Source organism: Naegleria lovaniensis (genome assembly GCF_003324165.1).
Source record: "Naegleria lovaniensis strain ATCC 30569 chromosome Unknown tig007, whole genome shotgun sequence".
Taxonomy (NCBI): domain Eukaryota; phylum Heterolobosea; class Eutetramitea; order Acrasida; family Naegleriidae; genus Naegleria; species Naegleria lovaniensis.
The window spans coordinates 22,439-43,208 of NW_025407829.1; the positions used below are offsets into that span (position 1 = coordinate 22,439).

Here is a 20,770-nt window from a genome sequence, read left to right on the forward strand (position 1 = left end):
TATTTAAAATTGTTGTATCGTAAATTACTGAAACTTTTTTATTGCTGACGATTGTTGGACTTTTTTTCCACCATATGACAATTCCACTTCTTCAAAATTTCCTTACAACTCCTAATCACTACCTTGTATATAAATTCATATTGATTTTCTGTTTGAACCATTCCAGCTCGATGTTCTTTCAATTTTTTCACAATATTAAAAATATTAAATGGAAATGCAGGAATATTCACACAAGGTGTTGTTGTGGTTGGGAATGATTGAGGTGACGAAGCGGTAGTAGTCGTATTTTGAAGAGAACCTTTCACAACATGTTGTGAACTTGTGGTTGGAGGTGGCAATGGAGATTTGTTGTTCAACATGACATATTTCAAGACATGTGCCTTAAATTGTTTGAGAGCGCAATCCACTGCACAAAACGTTCCAGTTCGTCCAATACCAGCTGAACAATGAACTACAAGTGGTCCTATATTGTCGAGAACACTTCCCTGTAACAATTGAGCAGTATGGAAGGGAAGTTGATGAGACGACGACAATACAGATTTCAATGAAAAGAGCTCATTCTTTCTCTTTTCGAAAATATCATTGATGTGATCAATGACTTTCATAATTGTTGGAATTTGGGTAGGAACACTTTGATCGACCCATCCAACATATTGTAATAAATAAACTTTTCGTTGATCTAAAATTTCATCATGATCATCATTTGAGGATGGAGGAACACTCGTGGCTGAAGAGGGTTGAGAAGATGCTTTCGATCTCTTCAATTTTAGAATAATGACTCGTTGCATGAGTTCTTTTGGAATGATCCATTTCACAGCTTCTTCATTGTCATCATTTTTAGGAATGGTTACTTCGAGTTTCCATTTTTGAGTATTGGTTGTGATACTCTTGGGAGGTGTCACATCAATCAGGAATGAATCGGTTGTGTTGTTTTTCATTCCTGTCACGGAGAGCATATTTCGAGGAGAGACGCCATCCAGAGAGGAAGCAGTGGTCAATGTCGACGAGAGTATGAATGGATTTTGATTCGAACCTGAATTATTTGGTGTTGGATAATAAATGGCACATTTTACACCAGTTTCTTCTTGTTCTCGACCAATCATTAAAATCACATGAGAATTACTTTGATAAATCATTTTCCAAAAATGTGCTGCAGTGTAAGGAAGAGGACCTTGTGTACAAATATAATCGACCATATTCACACGTTCGGCAAGTTCTTCTCGTTCCTTTCGAGTCGTTCCATAATTATTGGAAGTTGATGTTGTTGTTGAGGAGGCAGAAGTAATACTGAGTGGAGAAGAAACCATTGAAAATTCATCCCAATTAAATAAAAATTCTTTTCTTGCTTTGATGAGATTGGCATTAATGTAATCTTCTTCCCATGTCGAAAGAATTTCTGCATTCGGAGAAACCACTCGATTGTTGTTGTTACTGCTGTTATTCGTATTATTACCGCTACTACTCGTGGTTGTCGAGTGACTACTCGTAATGGAAATTGGACTTTGTTGTTGAGGTGTGACTCCTTGCGATTGACTCGAAAGAAGAGCAAAATTGGAAAGAGGTAAATTCATCGATGAAGATGTGAAATTCACATGCAACACGGGACCAATTCCCTTGTATAATTTGAATCGAGTATCATCATTGGGCAACACATTGCTGTATCGATTCATATCCATGTATTTCAAACCTGTTCGAAAATAGAGACGTTTGTGAAGCCATGTCACCACGTCAATTTCTTCCAATTCTTCAAACTCTCGAATGAGTCTTGGACATTGGTGCGAATTTGGATTTTCAAAAAGTGATTCTAATTGTTCTTTTAACAATTCTGGATCAGTGGTGGCCAAAGGTGATGAAACACGAGAATCCTCGTCGTCCTGACTCAATACATGACGTTCCAATGAATAAACAGGTGGTCTTGCTGGCACACAATGCTTATTGTAATGATAGGGATTATTGCCACTTTTAAGTGTTGGAGGCATCATGAATGAAATGGATTTTCCTGAATGTGGACTCTTTGTTGGAGTTCCAGATGGCTTGCTATTCGTATTTGGAGATAGTTTAGTATTATCTTCTTGTGGATGATTGAGGTTGCCTTGTTTAGATAAACCTCCAAGGGATAGTGCTGGTGAATCAGAATTGTCATCTGTCATGGCACGTGTATTTGAGTTAGTGGCTGGTAAATGGAGTGTGGAAAGTTTTTTCTCTTTCGATTTAAAAGGAGTGTTCACTTGGAGTGTTAATGCATCGTCCATATCTTCGTCATCATCGACGATCGTTGTTGACTTTCGTGTGAAAGAGTTGTTTCCAATCGATAAAGTGAGATCCAATTCATCGTCGTCACCAATGGGTTGAACCACAGAAGCTCTCTTTTCATGGTGAAATCTGTGTGAACGATTTTGTGATGAATTCTGTGTCGAGCTATCGTCTTCATCGTCATCATCAGAAAACACTTGACCATCGACTTCTTTCGAAAAACTCATATTTCTTGTATGAATGTAAATTTGTTCCTTATTGGTTGATGATGTATTGTTTTGATTCGAAGAGGATGATTTGTTATAAATGGTTCCAAACCGTTGTTTGGTTAAATTGAGTTTGGACAATCCCAATTCTTCATCCGTGTCACTATGATCACCATGTTGATGTGACAGATTCGAAGACACACTCGCGTTTGGAACTTGTAACGTATTGTTGTGATGATGAGTGTCATAACTATTCACCAAATTGGATCCAATTCGCTTGGGTGTAATCATGAAAGAATGTTGCATGACCGAAGTCAATGTTGGTTTCTTGAGAGCACTTAGATCCAACATGGCCATATTTGGAAACCTAGAAGACAAACTCGAAGATGAAGAAACTGAAGAACTTATTTCACTCAAATCTTTTCTCGAGTTGGATTGGCTCGTAGACATGTCTCCCTCATCCTCTTCGTCATCACCCTCCTCTTCTTCATACACCTCTTCATCCTGCATTACATCGTCCAATTTGACACTTGACAGTTTACGACTGTTATTTCGAATGACCAACACGGTCTCATCTTCCTCCTCCTCATCATCATCAATAACTTCTCCGTCTACAACATCCACCATCGCTTCGGTTGCACTCGAATCTACGCTCATGTCCATCTTGTTCGACGATTTTAATTTTTCAGAAAGAGTACTCGTCGAACTTCCTCGAATATTTCCAAGGAATGGTTTCGTTCGTTGTAGTGGAGAAGAACACGAATCTGATGATGATGTTGTTGTTGTTTGTGTTGTTGTAGAATTGGAAATTGAATTTAAATGATGAGTTGTTGTAGTTGCGGAATTGGAAAAATTATTATTGTTACTCGATGATGATGATTTAGAATCAAAGTTATGGATGTGATACAGCGTAGGAGGCGATTGAGGAGAGGTTGTTGTAGTAGAAGGAACGGAAAGAAAAGATGATGAAGTGGAGTTGTCAAATGTCGTTGTCGGTTGGCCACTCATTTTTCATTATTTTTTTTTGGATATCTGAAATGAATGATGCAAGAATGGAAGTAAAAGTTGATGAGAGTTAGCCAACTCTGAAATGGTCCTTTATTTTTCACACTCTCGTTGAAAAGTCGTTGAATTTTGGTTTCAAACAGCTGCATGTATTGTTGTATTAGAAACTACAAGTGTACATGAATGGAATCCTAAAAAGAAAAATATGGCACACTGACCAATGAAAATATTAAGATTTCCTTAATTCATCATCATTGCTTTTGGAAACACCAACGAATGAAAATTGATCAAAAAAAAATCGATTGAGCATTTCTTTACAACAACAACAAAAAAATATCATATCATTGATATCGAGCTTATCCACTCTCGGGATACCATCACAAAGTACTCCAATAATTATTATCAACATAATTTTTCTCCAGTTAATTCTTTATCCTTCACCATGAGTCATTCCGAGGATTATATTCAAATCATTCCGAGTCCCTATAATTCGGATTGGAACATGGTAAGAATGTACTCTCCGGATCGTATCAGTGGAATTTGTGAGGTTCATCTCCATGGTGCTCATCTGACGAGTTATAAATGTCGTGCCAAGCCTTCCTTTTCATCAATGGCTTCATCAGAAGAACAATCAATCATTACAAGAGTATCGGATCAAGATGAATTAATGTTTGTTAGCGAAAAGGCTTTATTTGCAACGGATAAGGCTATTCGTGGAGGTACTCCTATTTGTTTTCCTCAATTTTCGGATAAGGGTCGTTTGAGTATGAGTCATGGATTTGCGAGAAATGTGCCATGGGAATGTGTAACAACAACAGGTGTATCCAATGATTCAGCGACCGTCGCTACATTGAGAATGATTAAGAGCTCGAGTTATAAGGGAAATAATAAGGAAATTGCTCAATATTTGGCTGAATATGATGCGTTGAATGTGGAAATGATTTTTTCATTGAGCAATGACAGTTTGGAAATGACATTACGAGTGGGAGAAGATTCCAGAGTAGAGGATGAAAAATTTGAAAAAGTCAAATCATTTACATTTGCCTTCCATAATTATTTTCGTGTGGATGACATTACTCAAGTCACTCTTGATGGTATTCATAATAATCATCATGGCGTACAATTTATTGACAAGGTCAAGAAGGGAGAGCTCATTACTGTTGAAAATTCATCTCCATTCGCAATCACTCAAGAAGTTGACAGAGTGTATGTTGACATGTTAGACCCCATTGAGAGTGTCATTGTGGAGAATAAGCCCACAAACATTTCTAGAATGATTTGTGTTTCGCAAAATGCCGCTAACGCACAAAATGTTGTAGTTTGGAATATTTGGAGTGAAAAGTGTCAAAAAATGTCTGACATGAAGGCAGACGATTTTTCTCGTTATGTTTGTGTTGAGGTTGGTCAAATACAAACACCTATAGTATTGGAACGAGGAAAGGTATTTACTGGATCACAGAAAATTTCCGTGAAACATGTTTCTCCAAATTCTTCCAAATTGTAAAACTAAGTTGTTATGATTATTTACAGAGTGTGATACTGCAATAGATTAAAATTTAATCAAAAATTTGTGATAAATAATGGAATAATAGCTTAAAATGGGATCAAAATTTGAGCGTTTGTCTCTGGGAATGTTGTCAGACTGATGTGTTTGAAACAAGCACAAATTAACTCAGTCCTTGTGGATTATTATTGTCACTCTTAAATTTCATGGGTCTCAGTGCTGGAAATTGGTCGTTGATATTATTAATTGGAATTTCTGGAGCTGTTTTTGACTTGATTCGCTCAGGATATTCAACGCAAGGCCATAGATCGTCTTTTGGACATTGTGCAGGATTGAAGGCTTCAACTTCAAATGAAACAGGATGAACCAAAGTTTCCCAACATTGAGGCATGTCATAGTGAGCATTATCTCGCAATGTACTAATTCGACCCAAATGTGACAATAAATTGTACTTGTATGCAACCATGAATCTATTTCCAAAGTGTGCCAACGATTCTGGAGTTTCTCTGGCACAAAACTCGGCGAAAATGTGATCTGGCGGTCGTTTTCCAATTCTTCGTTCCAAATGATCAGCAAAAGTGGAAATGTCATTATTGTCGTTCCTCATAATAATGCCATTTAATCCACTCGAAACACGAATGGCAGCCCATCCATCTTTTCCAAATCTAGCATTAGCTTTGTGAATAATGTGAATCAGTGTAGTGAGCGTTAATTCACACACTAAAAAATCATCTTCCACGATGAGCAAATACTTGCTCTTTTTGTGAACATTTCTGATCAAATGTATAAAGTCTGACGTTTGTCTCACAGTAGATGCAGAAATGGCAGAAACGCCATCTCTTGGACGGTAGACTTTTGAATTTGTATCAATATTCACAAAATTCCAAACATTTTTCTGTGACGCATATTTCTTTTGCGAATAGGTATTCTTGGCTTTTTCATAGAGATCATTTTGTTCATTGGGTCTCATATTTGCAATAAACATTGCAACAAGTCTACTCAAAAAATTATTTTTCTTCAACTCTGCATCATAAGATTCTAGTGTAGGTGTGAAATAATCAACTAGGACGCCTTGTTTAGCAGCTCTTGTTCTTGGAATTGTAGGCATGACCACTCCCAAATATGCCATTCCTTTTTCTTGCAATTCGGACAAGACCGAATGACGTTCATCATCCGTGACAAAATCTCCATATGATTCCAACTTGATTTCCAACGGATTTGTTGCTATTGTATTGTATTGATCCGAAGGTAGTGAATCATCAATGTAATTATTGTTATTATTCATACGGCCAGGTTTCTGTGGTTGCTCTTGCCGTGGGAGTGGTTCTTGTTTCACTTTTGGTCTATTGGATGGCGGCTGTAATACAAGCTTTCCAGTATCTTTTTGTGGTTTCTGTTCCATGTCATGATGATTGGATGTCGACAATGTCGTTGTTGTATTCGGAATAGATCGGGAAATCAAAAATCGGATCTGAAAGAAAAACATAACGATCATGCATATAAAAAGTACTCCGAGAACAATCCTTCGTGTATTTCCATGTTTTCCAAAAAGTTGATAAAACAGACTTGAATTTTGAGAGGGTGATGATGACGGTGTGATGGAAGCCGTGTTATTCTGCAACTTGGATAGAGAAAACACTTGCGGCATTTTTTTTAAAGTTTCCAAATTGGTGTTTTTAATAATTAAGAAATGAATTGTTAATAAAATCTCAACGAGGACACGTTTCATTATTGTGACTCCTTTTTGAGTTGATAAATGAGAACACGTTCGTCCATACATTCTGAATTTTGTTGTTTGGTAGGAATTTTCTTTAAGGAAAAGAATGTTGCTGCTTTTTCCAGAAAGAGTTCGTGAGCTGTGTCATTACGAACTAGAGCGTGTGTCGAAATTATTTCGAGGATTATTCATTATTTTCAAATGAGGATGCAATGATTGAAAATTGTTGAAAATAAAATTAAAATTCATAATTTCAAAATATTGTCCCAATAAAAATAAAATTACAATTCATAATACATGAATCAATGCCAAATTTAACACCATTCACATCACACATACTCTCGTAAGCAATAAAAATTAAAGTCGATGTAGATGACAACACAGTCAATAATTTCAATAATGGCTCAATACATGGCTCTTCATAGACCACATCACTCCCAATAATGCAATCAAATGTTCCATCTTCGGTTCCAGTGGTTTTCATTCGGAATTCTTTCAATTTATTTTCATCTGTGGTTGAGCATGCCCATAACCATTCCAATTCTTCACATGAAATATTCTTTGAAACTTCATTGCAATTATACAGAATATTTTGTTTTAGAATGGGAAGTACAATTTCTCGATCGGTAGCCACCACTCGAGGACATCCTAATTTTGCGAGAAGAATGGATGAAATTCCACAACCAGCTCCTACTTCTAATATGCTCCGACAAGTGGTGGTGAGTTTTAATTTATTGGCATGTTTCTCGAGATATTTGCATAGAACTGGAGCGGAGGACCATAATCGAGAACCACACGTTCCGACTTCATAGTTTTCCATGATTCGGATGGTTCCTTTTGATGTTTCCAAGTTGTAATGGCCTCGCAATTTGTTTTGGTTGTTATGATGTTGAGACATTTTTTGATGTTGGAACAGGGGTTGTGAATTCTCATCAAACTCTCCAATAAAAACAATTATTGCACACGAGTACTGGAAGGAGAGGACAACAAGTGAGGATTTTGTGAATTTCGCTTTTTCACAGATAATTCATGGATACGTCGTTTCAATTCAGCAACAATTAACAAAGTGCTGGAGCCGAAAGCAATGCCTAAAAATAAGGATAAACATGCACTTCCAATGACAAAGAACACAACCCCATCACTCTTTCCACTATCTACATTGAGAATATTTTCAATGGAGGAGGTATCGGCCATCATTTGTGCAAAAGTTAAAACCGTTCTAGTTGTAATCGGGCTGCTACTGTTACTACTATTCTTTTCTTCAAATTCAAAATAAATGATATCGCTTAATGACACCTTAATATGATGATACTTTGTGAGATGTGTTTCATCCATCTTTACAAATGAGCTATTTCTCTTTCCAGCAACAATTTCAAATCCATTGAGTTGATATTGACCGACATTAAAATATTGTGATAAATTTCCAAAATAATACTTCCATGCATTCTTTCCCTCATACAATCCCGAGAAGGGTATGTATGGATTTCTAACAAATCCGTACACTTGTAATCGGAATGTTTCTGAAAGAAGTGAATCCGTCCTATTCCATTGATGTTTTTGAAATAATCCCATCAATTCATCAATCAAGTCTTCATGAGTGGATTGCACCTCCCAAACATTCCATGAAATACAAACAATCATCATCAACACAATTGCCATCTGCCATCGTATTAAGGATCGGATTACGAACATTTTTTTTCATACTGTAACAACCTTAAATTTCATTTGAAGAAACTTGATGACTCATCAAATCATTGAGCGACGAGTTTGTGAATCGTACACACATGGTTTCATTGATGATGAACATTCTAAATCCGCGGAGGACCCTCACTCGAATCTTTAAAAAATCTTTTTCTTCGAGCTGTGTTGCTTTGATGGAAATTGTAACCTTGTTCCAACGTTAATATGAGTTTACAAAATAAAAACGACACAACGCCTGCAAATTGTTAGCTGGAGTTCAACACGCAGTGTTTCACTCCTAATTTTTTAGAAAGATTTTAAAAAAATGTCTTCACCTCAACCACGTTTGGTGGATTTGAGTAAGTAGTGATCATAATGATCGGAAATACTGAACTGTTATGATTTAAAAAGTTGTGATTGGATGCGGAAATAGGTAAGAGAATTAATACAAGAAATTGATTTGAAAAATGACCAATCAACGACTCTAATAGAGGAAAGAATTATGCCCGATATGCCAAGGAACGTCCAGATCAATGTCGTCTTGTTGCCATTGCTGAGCCCAGAAAATATATCAGAGAATTGATGAAAGAAATTTATAAATTGGATTCCGAATGTCTATTCAATGATTGGCAAAGTCTTTATTCGTATTTATTGGAATTTCAAAAAAACAACAATTCATCCTCTAGCAACAACAGTAGCAGAACATATCCACCATTTATAGATCCCACTCATGAAAAAACTGTCGTTATCTGTACTCAAGATCAGGATCATGTTGAGCCGGCTCTTGCTTTTGCAAGTTTAGGATTTCATATTCTATTGGAAAAGCCAATGGCAGTGAATGCAGAGGATTGTAAACGCATCACAAAAGCCGTTGAAGAGAATGGCGTAAAGTTTGCAGTGTGTCACGTGTTGAGATATTCCATTTATACACAACGATTGAAAGAAATTTTGAATTCTGGACTAATCGGAACAATTATTAATATTCAACATTTGGAGCCCGTAGGATGGTTTCACTATGCTCATTCCTATGTGAGAGGAAACTGGAACAATGAACAAACGTCGTCACCCATGTTGTTGGCAAAATCATGTCACGACATTGATTGGTTGTGCCACGTAATGAGTCCACATAAGGTTGTACAAGTGTCTTCGTTTGGGTCTCTCATGCATTGTAGAAAGGAAAACAAACCAGAAGGTGCTGCCTCCAGATGTTTGGATTGTCCTTCAAGTATTGAAGAGAAGTGTTGTTACTCGGCGAAAAAGATTTATTTAGATACTGTGAAAATGGGACATACTGGTTGGCCTGTTTCTGTCATTATTGGTACGTGGTGATTTTTGACGACTCTAACGTAGCATTAACGGTACAAACAATATTTGACATTCAAATCTTTCTCTGTTGCTTGAAAATTTTGAAAATATTGAAAAACACACATATTGCAACAGAATCAGGAGAAGAGCCCACTGTTGAAAATGTGACTCATGCTTTGAGAAATGGGCCTTATGGACGATGTGTGTATGACTCTGACAACAATGTAGTGGACAATCAAGTAGTCTCCCTCCAATTTGACAATGGTGCAACGTGCACCTTCACCATGATTGCCTACTCGAAAGAAATTTGTGAACGTAAAACGAGAATCTATGGCACGATGGGAGAGTTGGAAATTGTTGGCAACACCATTCAACATTTTGATTTCTTGACACAAGCATACAAGAAGATTGATTTAGACAGTGAAATTCCAAAAACTAATTTGAGTGGCCATGGCTTTGCTGATTTTTACTTGATGAAATACTTTATTGATGCCATTTGTGAGAATGATTCGAGCAAGCTGCTTTCCAATGCACGTGAGACGTTGAATTCACACTTGTTAGTGTTTACAGCAGAAGAGGCTCGACATTCTTCAACAGTGATTAAGGTCAATGATCAAGTAGATTTGACCAACATCAATGCGAGTCCACCAAAAGTATCAAGCTCTCGCAGCAACAGTGCCAAATGTGAATTAAATTAATTTGTCAACGCAAGTCCACCAAAAGCAATAACTTTTTCCAGCAATGCAAGACATTCTTTTTCTTAAGCTTAACAGTAATTTATTGTTCAAAAACCTTGAGAGAGGATCACAACGGTGATCTTGTTCAAGTTCTCAATGATTTATATTCATGATATTGATGCATTAGGAGTATATCTTCACAATGATTCATGAGTTTCATGGTAATCGAGTGTTCTAGTGTCAACCAGTACTTAAATCTTTAAAGTGCCATCCGGGTTTTCATTAATTCAACCCTTCCAAACACTTTACTTCAAATCACAACTGTATTGCATCTCACAAATGAATTTTTCAAGTACGCAATAGAGCTGCTCAACTCGACCTCAGTAGTTTCTCCCTTAATGAACTGATCGATATAATCCTCCTCATCGTCATTACAATCACTCATCGATTCAGCATTACGATGAGAGGCGGTAGACGACGAGGACGAACAACTATATGTCTCATCATCTTCCCATTCTCCATTCTCATTCATTCGTAGATTATTGGTAGAAGCATTAAATTGGGAAAGATTCGTGTTGGAGGTATTGTACTGAGACAAGTTCGTCGTGCTATTATTATTGGAATGATATTGGGTCGTGGAATGTAATGGCTTGGCAGCAACAACCACCACACTTTGTTTTGTGGTCTTGTTATTGTTGTTGTTATTATTATTATTATTGTTAGAAATGGAATGAGTGGTAGACATAATGTTAGTAAAGAATCGAGTCATGGTCATTGGAGAAGAAGGTTCAATGAATTCATCATCATCGTCTTCATAGAATCCGAATTTGGTTGGAGTAATGGGAGTTGTTTCATCCCAAGCTTGGGATAAAGGCATCAAGGCTGAACACGATTGAGATTTATAGGCTGCTCGCTTCAGAGCTTGAACTTGTTGTTCCGGAGTGCTGGTTTGATTCAATTTCAAATCATCATAGCACGTACGAACAATACGAGGGGTGTTAGGAAGGTAATGATGATGATCTTTTGGAGAGGATGATGGCTCTTGTTGATTCATCAAGAATAATTGTTGCATCGCTCCTAACGTAGTAGGCAACGAGGAGAGGGATAATACTGAAACCATAGAGGTTGCGTAAGGCTCATCATCGTGATGATGATGCTGAATTTGAGAGGAAGAATTAGTATTTGCTTTCATGGTAGGATGATTCTGTTGTGTTGGCTTACTCTTCTTATTTCGTAAGAGATGCCGAGAAATATTTCGGAGTACTTGAAGCTTGTTCTTCTTCTTCATTTTGATACCCACAGAAGAGGAGGAGGAGGAGGAGGATGATTGGTTTCCCTCATGATGATGATGTGGTGGCACCACTTGAATGTTTCCCATTCCAGAGCTTGAAATTATGTTGAGATATTTTGTTTCAAGATGACACTCTCATCGGGTTCACAATGAAACCGATTTTTAAATCTGTGTCGCTATAAGCTGGATTACAAAATTCTCATTTGGGAGGCTTCTTGCGTGTCTTGGAAATTAATCAATGGATTTGTTCAAAAGAATCCAGATTCTGTCAAGATTTTCTAGTTAAACAAGTGAATATGCGCACTTCCAAATTAGAAGGTATTGACTTTTCTCGTACTAATTGCCAAACATCAAAAGAGAATCAATCTTCAGTCTTGTTTCGGTTTCCAACCATTAATGTTGCGTAGGATATAAGGTCTGATTTCAAAACAAGCGCATATTGCTTTGAATATCATCACTAGGTTCATCAAAAGTGTTGAATCTCGAATTTAAATGAAACATGCAACAACAGATGCAAATAACCATTACAATTCATTTTGAATACCCAAATAACCTTTACAATTCATTTTGAATACCCAACGCAGTGTCACTTGTACAGAGCTCGCTCCAAGGAATCATTTCAAACGCACTTTATATTAAAGAATGGTTAAATCGTTTTGTCCTTTAACTCCAGACCAATGGTCTTTACAGTGGAAATTGGACTCTTTATTGTGATTCTCAAGAGGCCGAGCAATGACCCGGATTCTTGTCTTTTTTAAACTAATAATTCATCTACGAGTATGTGACGACAATGATATATATTATCATTCAGAATCTGATTCTTTATTTACAGTTTTAAATAATTTACAAAAGCACCCCAGAGTAGTCGTTGTTGGCTCTAAATTACATGATTCATTCCATGACTGAATACGAGTTCAATAACAATCGTTCGTCACTCATGGCATTCGAGGTAAATTCATCCACACTCTTTCTCAATACAGAATGATAATTCATCAAAGCATCTCCCAAATGACCGTCCTCCTTGTGTTGTTTACAAATAGAATCGAGGACCTTTAGTAAACGATTGGCCATGTCAGCATCTTGTGGATGTTTGTGTGCATGAGTTTGAAGAATGTTTTGAGCTTCATGAATTCTCTCAAGAACTTGACGATCCTCCATGGAAGAGAGTTGAGACGATTCAAAGATGGAGAAGGCTGCTTCAAAATCTTTGAATCGAGAATTCTCTTTGTGTTGCTCCAATTCATACATCCATTCTGATTGTTTTCATTCAATAATTTGAAAAATTTCAATCCAAATATTTGATTCATAATATTAATAATTCATTCCATCCCATTTTAGAAGAATTGGTTAAATAATAAATATATCAAGATTGCAAAATTTCACTTAAACTTACCATCTCCTTCCACATTACTTTCCTTAATGACTTCATAAATCGATGAGACGGAAGATTTAAACTTTTCATCCTCAATCATGAGACGTTCCACAGGTCTCACCACAAATGCACTTTTCGCTTCAGCTGACATGGTTTTGGCATCGGCCAAAATTCGACACTTTCTAACACGACACAAGATGGAGAGCTTTTTCGATGTTTCAATGAGCGGTCCAACAATGCTATAAAATCTAAAAGTATTCGTTCCCAAATTACCAATGTTCGTCTCTCCAGAGGCAATTCCAATACATACTGTGGCCTTTTCAATGCCATTTAAAGAATTGTCGAGAGTTTTTGAAACTTTGAGAGCTGCTGTCAGGGCTTGAACATTGGCTTTCTTTTTACCATTATTGGTGAATGATAATTGATATTCATCGACACTCAATACTTGCAAGTCTGCTTGCATGGACTTGGAAAGAACACTCAATCCAGTAGCAATTTTTGCAAAGATGTGAGAAACTTGAGTGGCTGTCAAATTCTTACACATGTCTTGAATTCGAATGGTGACCACACTCACTTCCTTTTCTTGAAGTCCCAACTTGAAAAGCGCTGAAAGACCTCCACTCTCATGTTTTCGATGGCTCTCCTGATGAGAATTAGAAAAGGAGAATTTTCCTCCAGCAGAAGAACTTGCCAAACTGTTCTCAGCATCATCTCCGACCTTACTTTGAGAATCAGAGAGTTGTTTCTTTGTATTGCCATCTGTCTTGGCATGTTGTTGGGCATGATCTGCAGACGACTTGACCTTCTCTTCGGAATCATCTGCTTCGACTTGTTGTTCAAAATTTCTCAATTGATTGAAAATAGTCTCTGGTAAGAAGCTCTTAAATTCGTGCAACCATGTCACCATGTCATGCAAATCCTCATAGATGGAATCAATTTCTTTGAAGCGACTTGAAGTGAAATGAACCTTCTCCAAATCGAATTTCTTAATTTTCTTGAACTGAGCTTTCAAATACGGTTGTGTGATAATATGACCAATGAGAACACACATAATGAGACCAACAATAATGACCGCTGCTGCAACTCCAACAGATATTCCAGTGTTGATTGTAGAGGTACGAGTGACATCTTCCTTGTAAATGACCATGTACACGAGCCAACGAAGATTTTCAGTCTTGTATTCCATCTTGTAAATCATATAGTCAGTTCCAAGACTCGTTATTTGGAAAAAGTTTGGAATGTTTGACATATTTCCATACTTGTCACGAATGTCTCTCATTAAGGATCCAGAATTTCGATCTGTTAATCCAAATAACGAAACTCTGGAAACACTATCTCGAGCTGTCGTGTTAATAGAACCGCCTAATACCAAATCATTTGGCTCTGCCACCACCACATATCCATTTCCAATCAATTTGAGTGAGGAAAGGAAATTTTGAATGGCCAACAAACTCAAATTGACTTTGGAAATTCCAACCACTTTCTTGGTCTTATTGAGAGCATAGAGATCGGGATCAAAGAGCTTGGCACTGTAGTAAATGGCATTCGAAGAGCCTGTTGCCACATACGAATCACCATACACACCGTCTCGTTTGTAGAGATCAAAATATTTGAAACTGGCAACCCAATAATCTCGTTTCACGACAGAAAAACTCGAAATGTTTTGATAAATGGTGAGTTTGGAACCATCTGTTTCATTGGCATTCCACAACTCAATACCTGGCCATCCTGCTTGTTTGTATCCCAATACAAATTGTTGAGTTGGCACTCCATTGGGAAAGTATGTTTGATTCAAATATGTGTACATCTCATCTGCGAAATAAACACCAATACTGGAGAAGCGATAAATCTCATTCATGTTGAACAGGTAGGAAATGGGACGCCTTCCAACTCGACCCATCGTGAATTCACTCGCAATGGCCCATGCTAATCCTGAAATGGGTGTCACTTGACCATCCACAAAAGCCAAAATCTTTTGTCCAACTTGAGACACCAGTGAATCAGCCAACTCGGTAAAGGTTTGATTCGATCCAATGAACGAGGCTAACCAAATAAATACAGAACATGTCACGAGAAGGAAAATAATCATGATAATGATCACGACACGCATCGAGAAACATGCTTCCAATGGAACTTTCTTCTTTTCCTTGATCAGAAGGCCTTCTTGAGAAGCATTGGCAGTCTCCTCAAATAATAAATCTTGTTTTTCATCCAAGGGAGGTTTGGAAGCCTCAGAGGTTTCAGGGGAAATCTTGGGCATGCTTTTGAGTATTATATACTACAGGTTGATTTGTTTTTTGTTTGTTTGAAAAAGAGTTAAAGTTGGAAGGTTATTCATGACATACATCACTGGATTTTGTGCATGATATAGAATTAATGGAGGTCATGTGATGGATGGTTGTAGTCGACAATGCCGTCGATAAGGTCCAATGATTAGAGATGGAGACAGCCTAATATAGCGTTGCCGCAGCCATCTGTGACACCATCAATGGAAATATTCCGTGCGTAAGCTGATCTCCCGCCCAAATTATCATTGTAAGTGGTCAAGCTCATGACAATCAATAAATTTAGAAATACAAACAATGTTACTTTTGGAAAGTATAATGTTCGGTATCAACAGTTTCAGAGAGAGGAGATAAATGCACATGCGATTCCATCTCGATTATTTAATCTTGATTTTAGCCAAAATCATTATTTACATGGAAAGTAAAGATGGTCATTAACTTGGGTGGATCATTTATATGGCATGTGGATGGTCATGGTTATTTAATTGCTAATTTCGAACAACAACATCTCAATAATTGATGATCGGAAGGAAATTAAACCAGAGCAGACACAAGACTTTCAGCAGGGTGCAGCATTCATTCAAAAAATTTCAATCAAAGCTTTGCTTCATTTTTTTTAGGTTGCATTTCACACGCAGAGAAGAACAGACACCAGTCAGAGATTTCAGGTTGTCTTGGGCTTTAGTTATTTCACTACGCAAGAGAAGGGTTTACAAACATTCTCACGAACAAGAAGAATTGCAAATTTTGTTCGATCAAAATTTAGTGCGCACTCAACGCTCATTTGGATTTTCAAATAGAGAGCGCTTTCAAATTGAACCCAAGCAAACTGTTGTGTTCGTTCGAAGAAACACGTTGCTATGAAAATCCAAGACCAAAAAAACGCTTGAACCCTGCCGCTTCTCGGAATGATTTCCGATAAATTTGTTGTTGAAAGAGATCAATAATTTCATTGTCAACTAAATTACACCAATTATTTGGGCTACACTTAGATCTTTTACTCCTAATCATTCGTATTATTAATAACGACATTCTCAATTACAACACCACCAAAGCATGATTCCATTGTATCATTACCATACTGCTCATGCACCCTTGTCCTCTCGCTCTGAAATGAATCATGTAGGTCCGAGTCCCTCCACGCACACTACCACAGCTGCCATGGCCAACATGGCTACCATGATCATTAACAACTTTTATCATCAATGCCTCGCCGGGTACACTCAAGCTCAACACATTCAACATATTAATCAATTGACCAATGATGTAAAAATTGCTTATTTGTGCACGAATGCACTTACTCCTTTGGGAAATCATGACGATGAAATAACTTCTCCACTTTTAGGGAATGAGGAACAAGACCACCACCAACACCTCTCCCAAGACGAATCAGATCATAACGACCTCAATAATAATAACAACCACAACAATAACAACGAAGGGATCTTGGACACGTTAAATCTCAGCCATTCCACACTTCAATTTGAAGAAGAACCCAAACCACCACGATCCTCAGTACTTGTTCCTACATCAGCAACATCACTCGCGCAATCACCCTTATCATCAAACGTATCCCTATTTGATCAATTCCAACAAGAAAAAGAAGAGCATACTCCTCTCAACACTCATCCTTGTATCCACAAGACAACAACATCATTTGAGTGCTTTCATAACGGTTATAAGGAAAAGCAGTTAGAATCTTTATTTGACTCAGACGAAGAAGAGAATACTCACTTGGAAGAAGAAGCCTCCTCCCATCCTCTTAACTCGTACTCATCATCTTTATTTAAATACACATCCGAAGTGAGAAGACAACATTGGTTGGAAGAAGAACAAGCTTTTAAGAACAACTTCAACCAAAACAGAATGGTTCAACCCATCCTTCATTATTCTCATCAACCAACGAAATCATCAACCTCTTCATTGTCATCGGCCTCATCCTCCTCATCGACGAGTGGGACCAATACACCCACTCCAGTGTTACCTGAAGACAACAATAATAGGCCAAACAATATGCAACAGTGGAACATGCAACAACCTCAACCATCTTTGAGTTTACCACAATATTCAACCAATCAGCAGCCTTCTTTTATGAATACTGACAACAACCCTACTATGAAATTGTCGCTTCCTCAACAACAACAACCAACCTTTCCACCTTCACAAAATCCAAATTCAACCTTCATGCAATCCAATCTTTTGAATCAACCACCGACATCTTTTGCATTTCCCATGTATTATCAAGCACAACAACAGCCATTGTCTACACTTTTAAACACCTTAACCTCCTCGATCAATACTCCGCAACCTTCTTCATCCATCCTCCGTCCTCAGCAAGCGATAAGTTCTTCAGACCGCACGAAGCCTTTTGCTTCATCTCAAAACGAAGAAGCTATGAATAGAAATTTCTATCAAAAAAAATTGAGCCACGCAAACAAATCACCAGCGATCGAAAATAACAACCAAGTTCAATCTGGGAATAACAACAAGTACACATTGTCTGGATTTGATCAACTGCAACAGCAACAACAACAAAACATAAACCCGTTACAGTTCATGACTGCAACATCAACTGTTGATAAAAACAACCCTAGGACCGACGCAGAATGGTTGTTGAGAAACATGAATCAACAAGCAACCAATAATATCGGCATGACACAAAATATTTCAAAGAATTCTGAAACTAATCGAGGCATTCAAGACACTAATAATAGTTTTTCAAGTTTAGCCTCAAAGTTCTGGACCGAAAATATTGGTACAGGAACTGGTGAACAAGGAAATGATGCTGTAACATCAGGACTTACCGAAATTAAAGAATTGAACACACCGACTTTAGAGAATATTTTGAGAGTGTTCAATACAGCATCCAGTAATGGAATGGATACTGTTGGCAATGATCAAAATGCAATGCCATATACCAATTCATTATTTCACACAACTGCCAACAACAACAATAACCTTAATAGGATTAATATGCAATACAACAACCTTAATGAAAAAATGAAAGTAACAATACCAAAGTCGAATGCAGCAGACACGAGTCAAGTAGGATCCAACACTCTCATGGTAGACCCAACCAAGCCCTCCTCAATACTCTCTTCTGAGTATCATGACGAAACCTCTTCACACAGCCTGTCACGAAGCAGCTCGGGAAGTTTGGCAAGTGATGCAGGGCGTAGTAGCGTTTCTTCTTCCAGTACAATGAGTGGACATCAGCTCGGAAGAGCGAATAGAAATGGTAACGAGGATCGTTCATGGAAAGTGTTTTATCAAGATTCAGCCTACCGAGACGACAATTCCTTGATCAAACGACCATCATTCATGCTCAAAACAAGAACAGACAACATCATGGACCAAATACCGCCCATTCTCTATTCTAGTCTTAAATATCAATTCAATATTGCTGTATTTCTAAGCACTGAAAAAGCAACTCAACTACTCATGAGTCATAAGGAAAACCTGGAAAGTATCATGCACGCATCGGCTATGAGCTTGGGCGGCTTTATTATAGCTACCATTGAAACAGCATTGGTTGGAGAGATTGAAGAGATGGAAGATGACGACGAACTAATGTCACTCGTTCGTGATGAAGTGAATCCAACTCGAAAAATATGTAATGGAGTTGTCAATGGAGACATACAACTTGCATTGCAACCCATTGAGGCCATTGAAGCTACTGAGGCTAAGGCATTCAAACCTTTCCTCCATCAACTCAAACAAGAGATCAAAGAGCATGAACAAGCAGACGAACAAGATGCTCACAAGTGGTCATGCGTTCACAACAAAACAAAAATTCAATTCACAGACTTACCTTTCCATAACAAGAAGAGCTCGTTTGTCATGAGAGTTTGCTTTTACTTGAATCACGAGTTTAAGGAGCGTAAGCCAATTCTCGTCATGGAGAGTGCACCCTTCAAGATATTCGCAAGAAGAAACAAGAAGAGTTATTTTTCAGGAGCAAATACGACAGGAACAGCGAAAGAGGAAGATGTCTCTCATTTGGCGAAAAGCACATCGACCACTTCTGGAATTTCAAGTGTGTCCACCGCTTCCTCTTCGAAACAAGGAGCATCCAACAAACGAAGAAGAGAAGATACCAAAAAGAAGTCCCAAAAGGTCAAGAAGCCCCTCGAGCCAGAGGAAGAACGAGAGGTTCTTGTGCAATATGAGAATGAGTTACTTTCACTCATGAATACATTGGACACCATTAAGGACAGAGTGGAACATCAAGCAGCAGTTCGCTCTTTCATTCAAACTCTAGTAGGACCCGAACTGGCACAACAATACATGTCACACCTGAGAGGAAAATACCCTTCCATCATGCAGGCACCAGCCGCATCTCTTCCTGCCAATATTGAAATGCTTCCGGTTGGTGGCACCTCTGCGAAAAAATCCAAAGGCCCCTTCCCTGCCAATCTCTCTGTGGACACCAAATCGTTAGGAAAAGTTACTCCAATGCATGCGGCTCGTCTCATTACACCAGCCTCTACCACTGTGTTAGATACCACTCAACAACCTTATTTACAGCAGCAAGCGCAACCCTTTATGAATCCCAATCTTGCATTTAACCCACTTGTAAATATACCAAATATGGCCAATGCTCCTCTTTTCTTGACGACTGGAATGCCAATGAATGCAACAGAAGCGTCAGCCTTAAATATGCAACCAACTTACTCGGATAGTATTCCTGTAACAACAACTTCCAATGTTCCACCTTCCTCAACACAACTCTCTGGTGTCAGCACTACTACCCCAAAGACTACTCTGCCTTCTTCGTCACAAACAAGCAATGACATGTTACAGTCCATTGGCCAACAAAATGTGTTGGATTTAATGACTCCTCCCTACCAAAGTTCGTTACTCTTTGATTTCCAACGGTCTCCAACTGGCTTTGGAAACATTTCCACACCAAGATTTTCCTCTACCACAACATATAGTCCTTTAGGAATGGTACCCTCCAGTAATCAAGGCTCGTCATCAACTTCTGGATTCTTTTCACCCCCAACATCAACACAGCCACCTCAAAAGACATCTTCCATACAGCAACCACAAGGGGAACCACGTGACACATCAGGTATTCGACCTCAAAACCTTATTCAAATGCTTCAACCTCAAAACAAAATTGATTTCAACAAGTTGAAGACTACGAGCAATTCAAGTGACACCTCATTCATCAATGATTATCTTTCAGAGTTATTAGAGGACAATGCAAACAGCAACAATATGTTATCGCCAATTAATTTATTGGGGACTCCAACCAGTGCCAATCTCGGTTCAGATTTACCAAGCTTTAATTTCTTTGAACGAAATAGTCAGTCGAACAACAACAACAATACGAACAATAATAATGGTACTAATAACTCCCATGTTCAACAACAGGCATCTGGTAGTGAATTTCAAGAGGATCCTCTCACACCAAAGACATTGGCATTCTTGACACAATCAAAACTTGTCTAGTCATCAAGATTGGAAAAA

At 38.0% G+C, this 20,770-nt stretch overlaps 9 protein-coding genes across 9 annotated transcripts; 3 read left to right on the forward strand and 6 right to left on the reverse strand.

Moving 5' to 3' along the window:
* Positions 1–38: 38 nt before the first annotated feature.
* Positions 39–3,467, reverse strand: C9374_013845 (uncharacterized protein; the record flags this gene model as incomplete). Its single annotated transcript, XM_044689766.1, has 1 exon — positions 39–3,467. One exon carries the CDS (start codon positions 3,465–3,467, stop codon positions 39–41), a length of 3,429 nt encoding a protein of 1,142 aa, XP_044553277.1.
* Positions 3,468–3,906: 439 nt separating this feature from the next.
* On the forward strand, positions 3,907–4,968 carry C9374_013846 (uncharacterized protein; the record flags this gene model as incomplete). The annotated part of the gene is made up of 1 exon (XM_044689767.1): positions 3,907–4,968. One exon carries the CDS (start codon positions 3,907–3,909, stop codon positions 4,966–4,968), a length of 1,062 nt encoding a protein of 353 aa, XP_044553278.1.
* Positions 4,969–5,131: 163 nt separating this feature from the next.
* C9374_013847 (uncharacterized protein) lies at positions 5,132–6,616 on the reverse strand (the record flags this gene model as incomplete). The annotated part of the gene is made up of 1 exon (XM_044689768.1): positions 5,132–6,616. One exon carries the CDS (start codon positions 6,614–6,616, stop codon positions 5,132–5,134), a length of 1,485 nt encoding a protein of 494 aa, XP_044553279.1.
* An 80-nt stretch (positions 6,617–6,696) lies between these two features.
* C9374_013848 (uncharacterized protein) lies at positions 6,697–7,583 on the reverse strand (the record flags this gene model as incomplete). The annotated part of the gene is made up of 2 exons (XM_044689770.1): positions 6,697–6,839; positions 7,025–7,583. The coding sequence occupies 2 exons, from the start codon at positions 7,581–7,583 to the stop codon at positions 6,697–6,699; spliced, it is 702 nt and encodes a 233-aa protein (XP_044553280.1).
* A 56-nt stretch (positions 7,584–7,639) lies between these two features.
* On the reverse strand, positions 7,640–8,377 carry C9374_013849 (uncharacterized protein; the record flags this gene model as incomplete). The annotated part of the gene is made up of 1 exon (XM_044689771.1): positions 7,640–8,377. The coding sequence occupies one exon, from the start codon at positions 8,375–8,377 to the stop codon at positions 7,640–7,642; it is 738 nt and encodes a 245-aa protein (XP_044553281.1).
* Positions 8,378–8,690: 313 nt separating this feature from the next.
* Positions 8,691–10,368, forward strand: C9374_013850 (uncharacterized protein; the record flags this gene model as incomplete). Its single annotated transcript, XM_044689772.1, has 4 exons — positions 8,691–8,724; positions 8,777–8,798; positions 8,857–9,683; positions 9,806–10,368. The coding sequence occupies 4 exons, from the start codon at positions 8,691–8,693 to the stop codon at positions 10,366–10,368; spliced, it is 1,446 nt and encodes a 481-aa protein (XP_044553282.1).
* Positions 10,369–10,657: 289 nt separating this feature from the next.
* On the reverse strand, positions 10,658–11,725 carry C9374_013851 (uncharacterized protein; the record flags this gene model as incomplete). The annotated part of the gene is made up of 1 exon (XM_044689773.1): positions 10,658–11,725. The coding sequence occupies one exon, from the start codon at positions 11,723–11,725 to the stop codon at positions 10,658–10,660; it is 1,068 nt and encodes a 355-aa protein (XP_044553283.1).
* An 804-nt stretch (positions 11,726–12,529) lies between these two features.
* On the reverse strand, positions 12,530–15,270 carry C9374_013852 (uncharacterized protein; the record flags this gene model as incomplete). Its single annotated transcript, XM_044689774.1, has 2 exons — positions 12,530–12,891; positions 13,032–15,270. 2 exons carry the CDS (start codon positions 15,268–15,270, stop codon positions 12,530–12,532), a joined length of 2,601 nt encoding a protein of 866 aa, XP_044553284.1.
* Positions 15,271–16,351: 1,081 nt separating this feature from the next.
* Positions 16,352–20,752, forward strand: C9374_013853 (uncharacterized protein; the record flags this gene model as incomplete). Its single annotated transcript, XM_044689775.1, has 1 exon — positions 16,352–20,752. The coding sequence occupies one exon, from the start codon at positions 16,352–16,354 to the stop codon at positions 20,750–20,752; it is 4,401 nt and encodes a 1,466-aa protein (XP_044553285.1).
* Between the last annotated feature and the right edge of the window lie 18 nt (positions 20,753–20,770).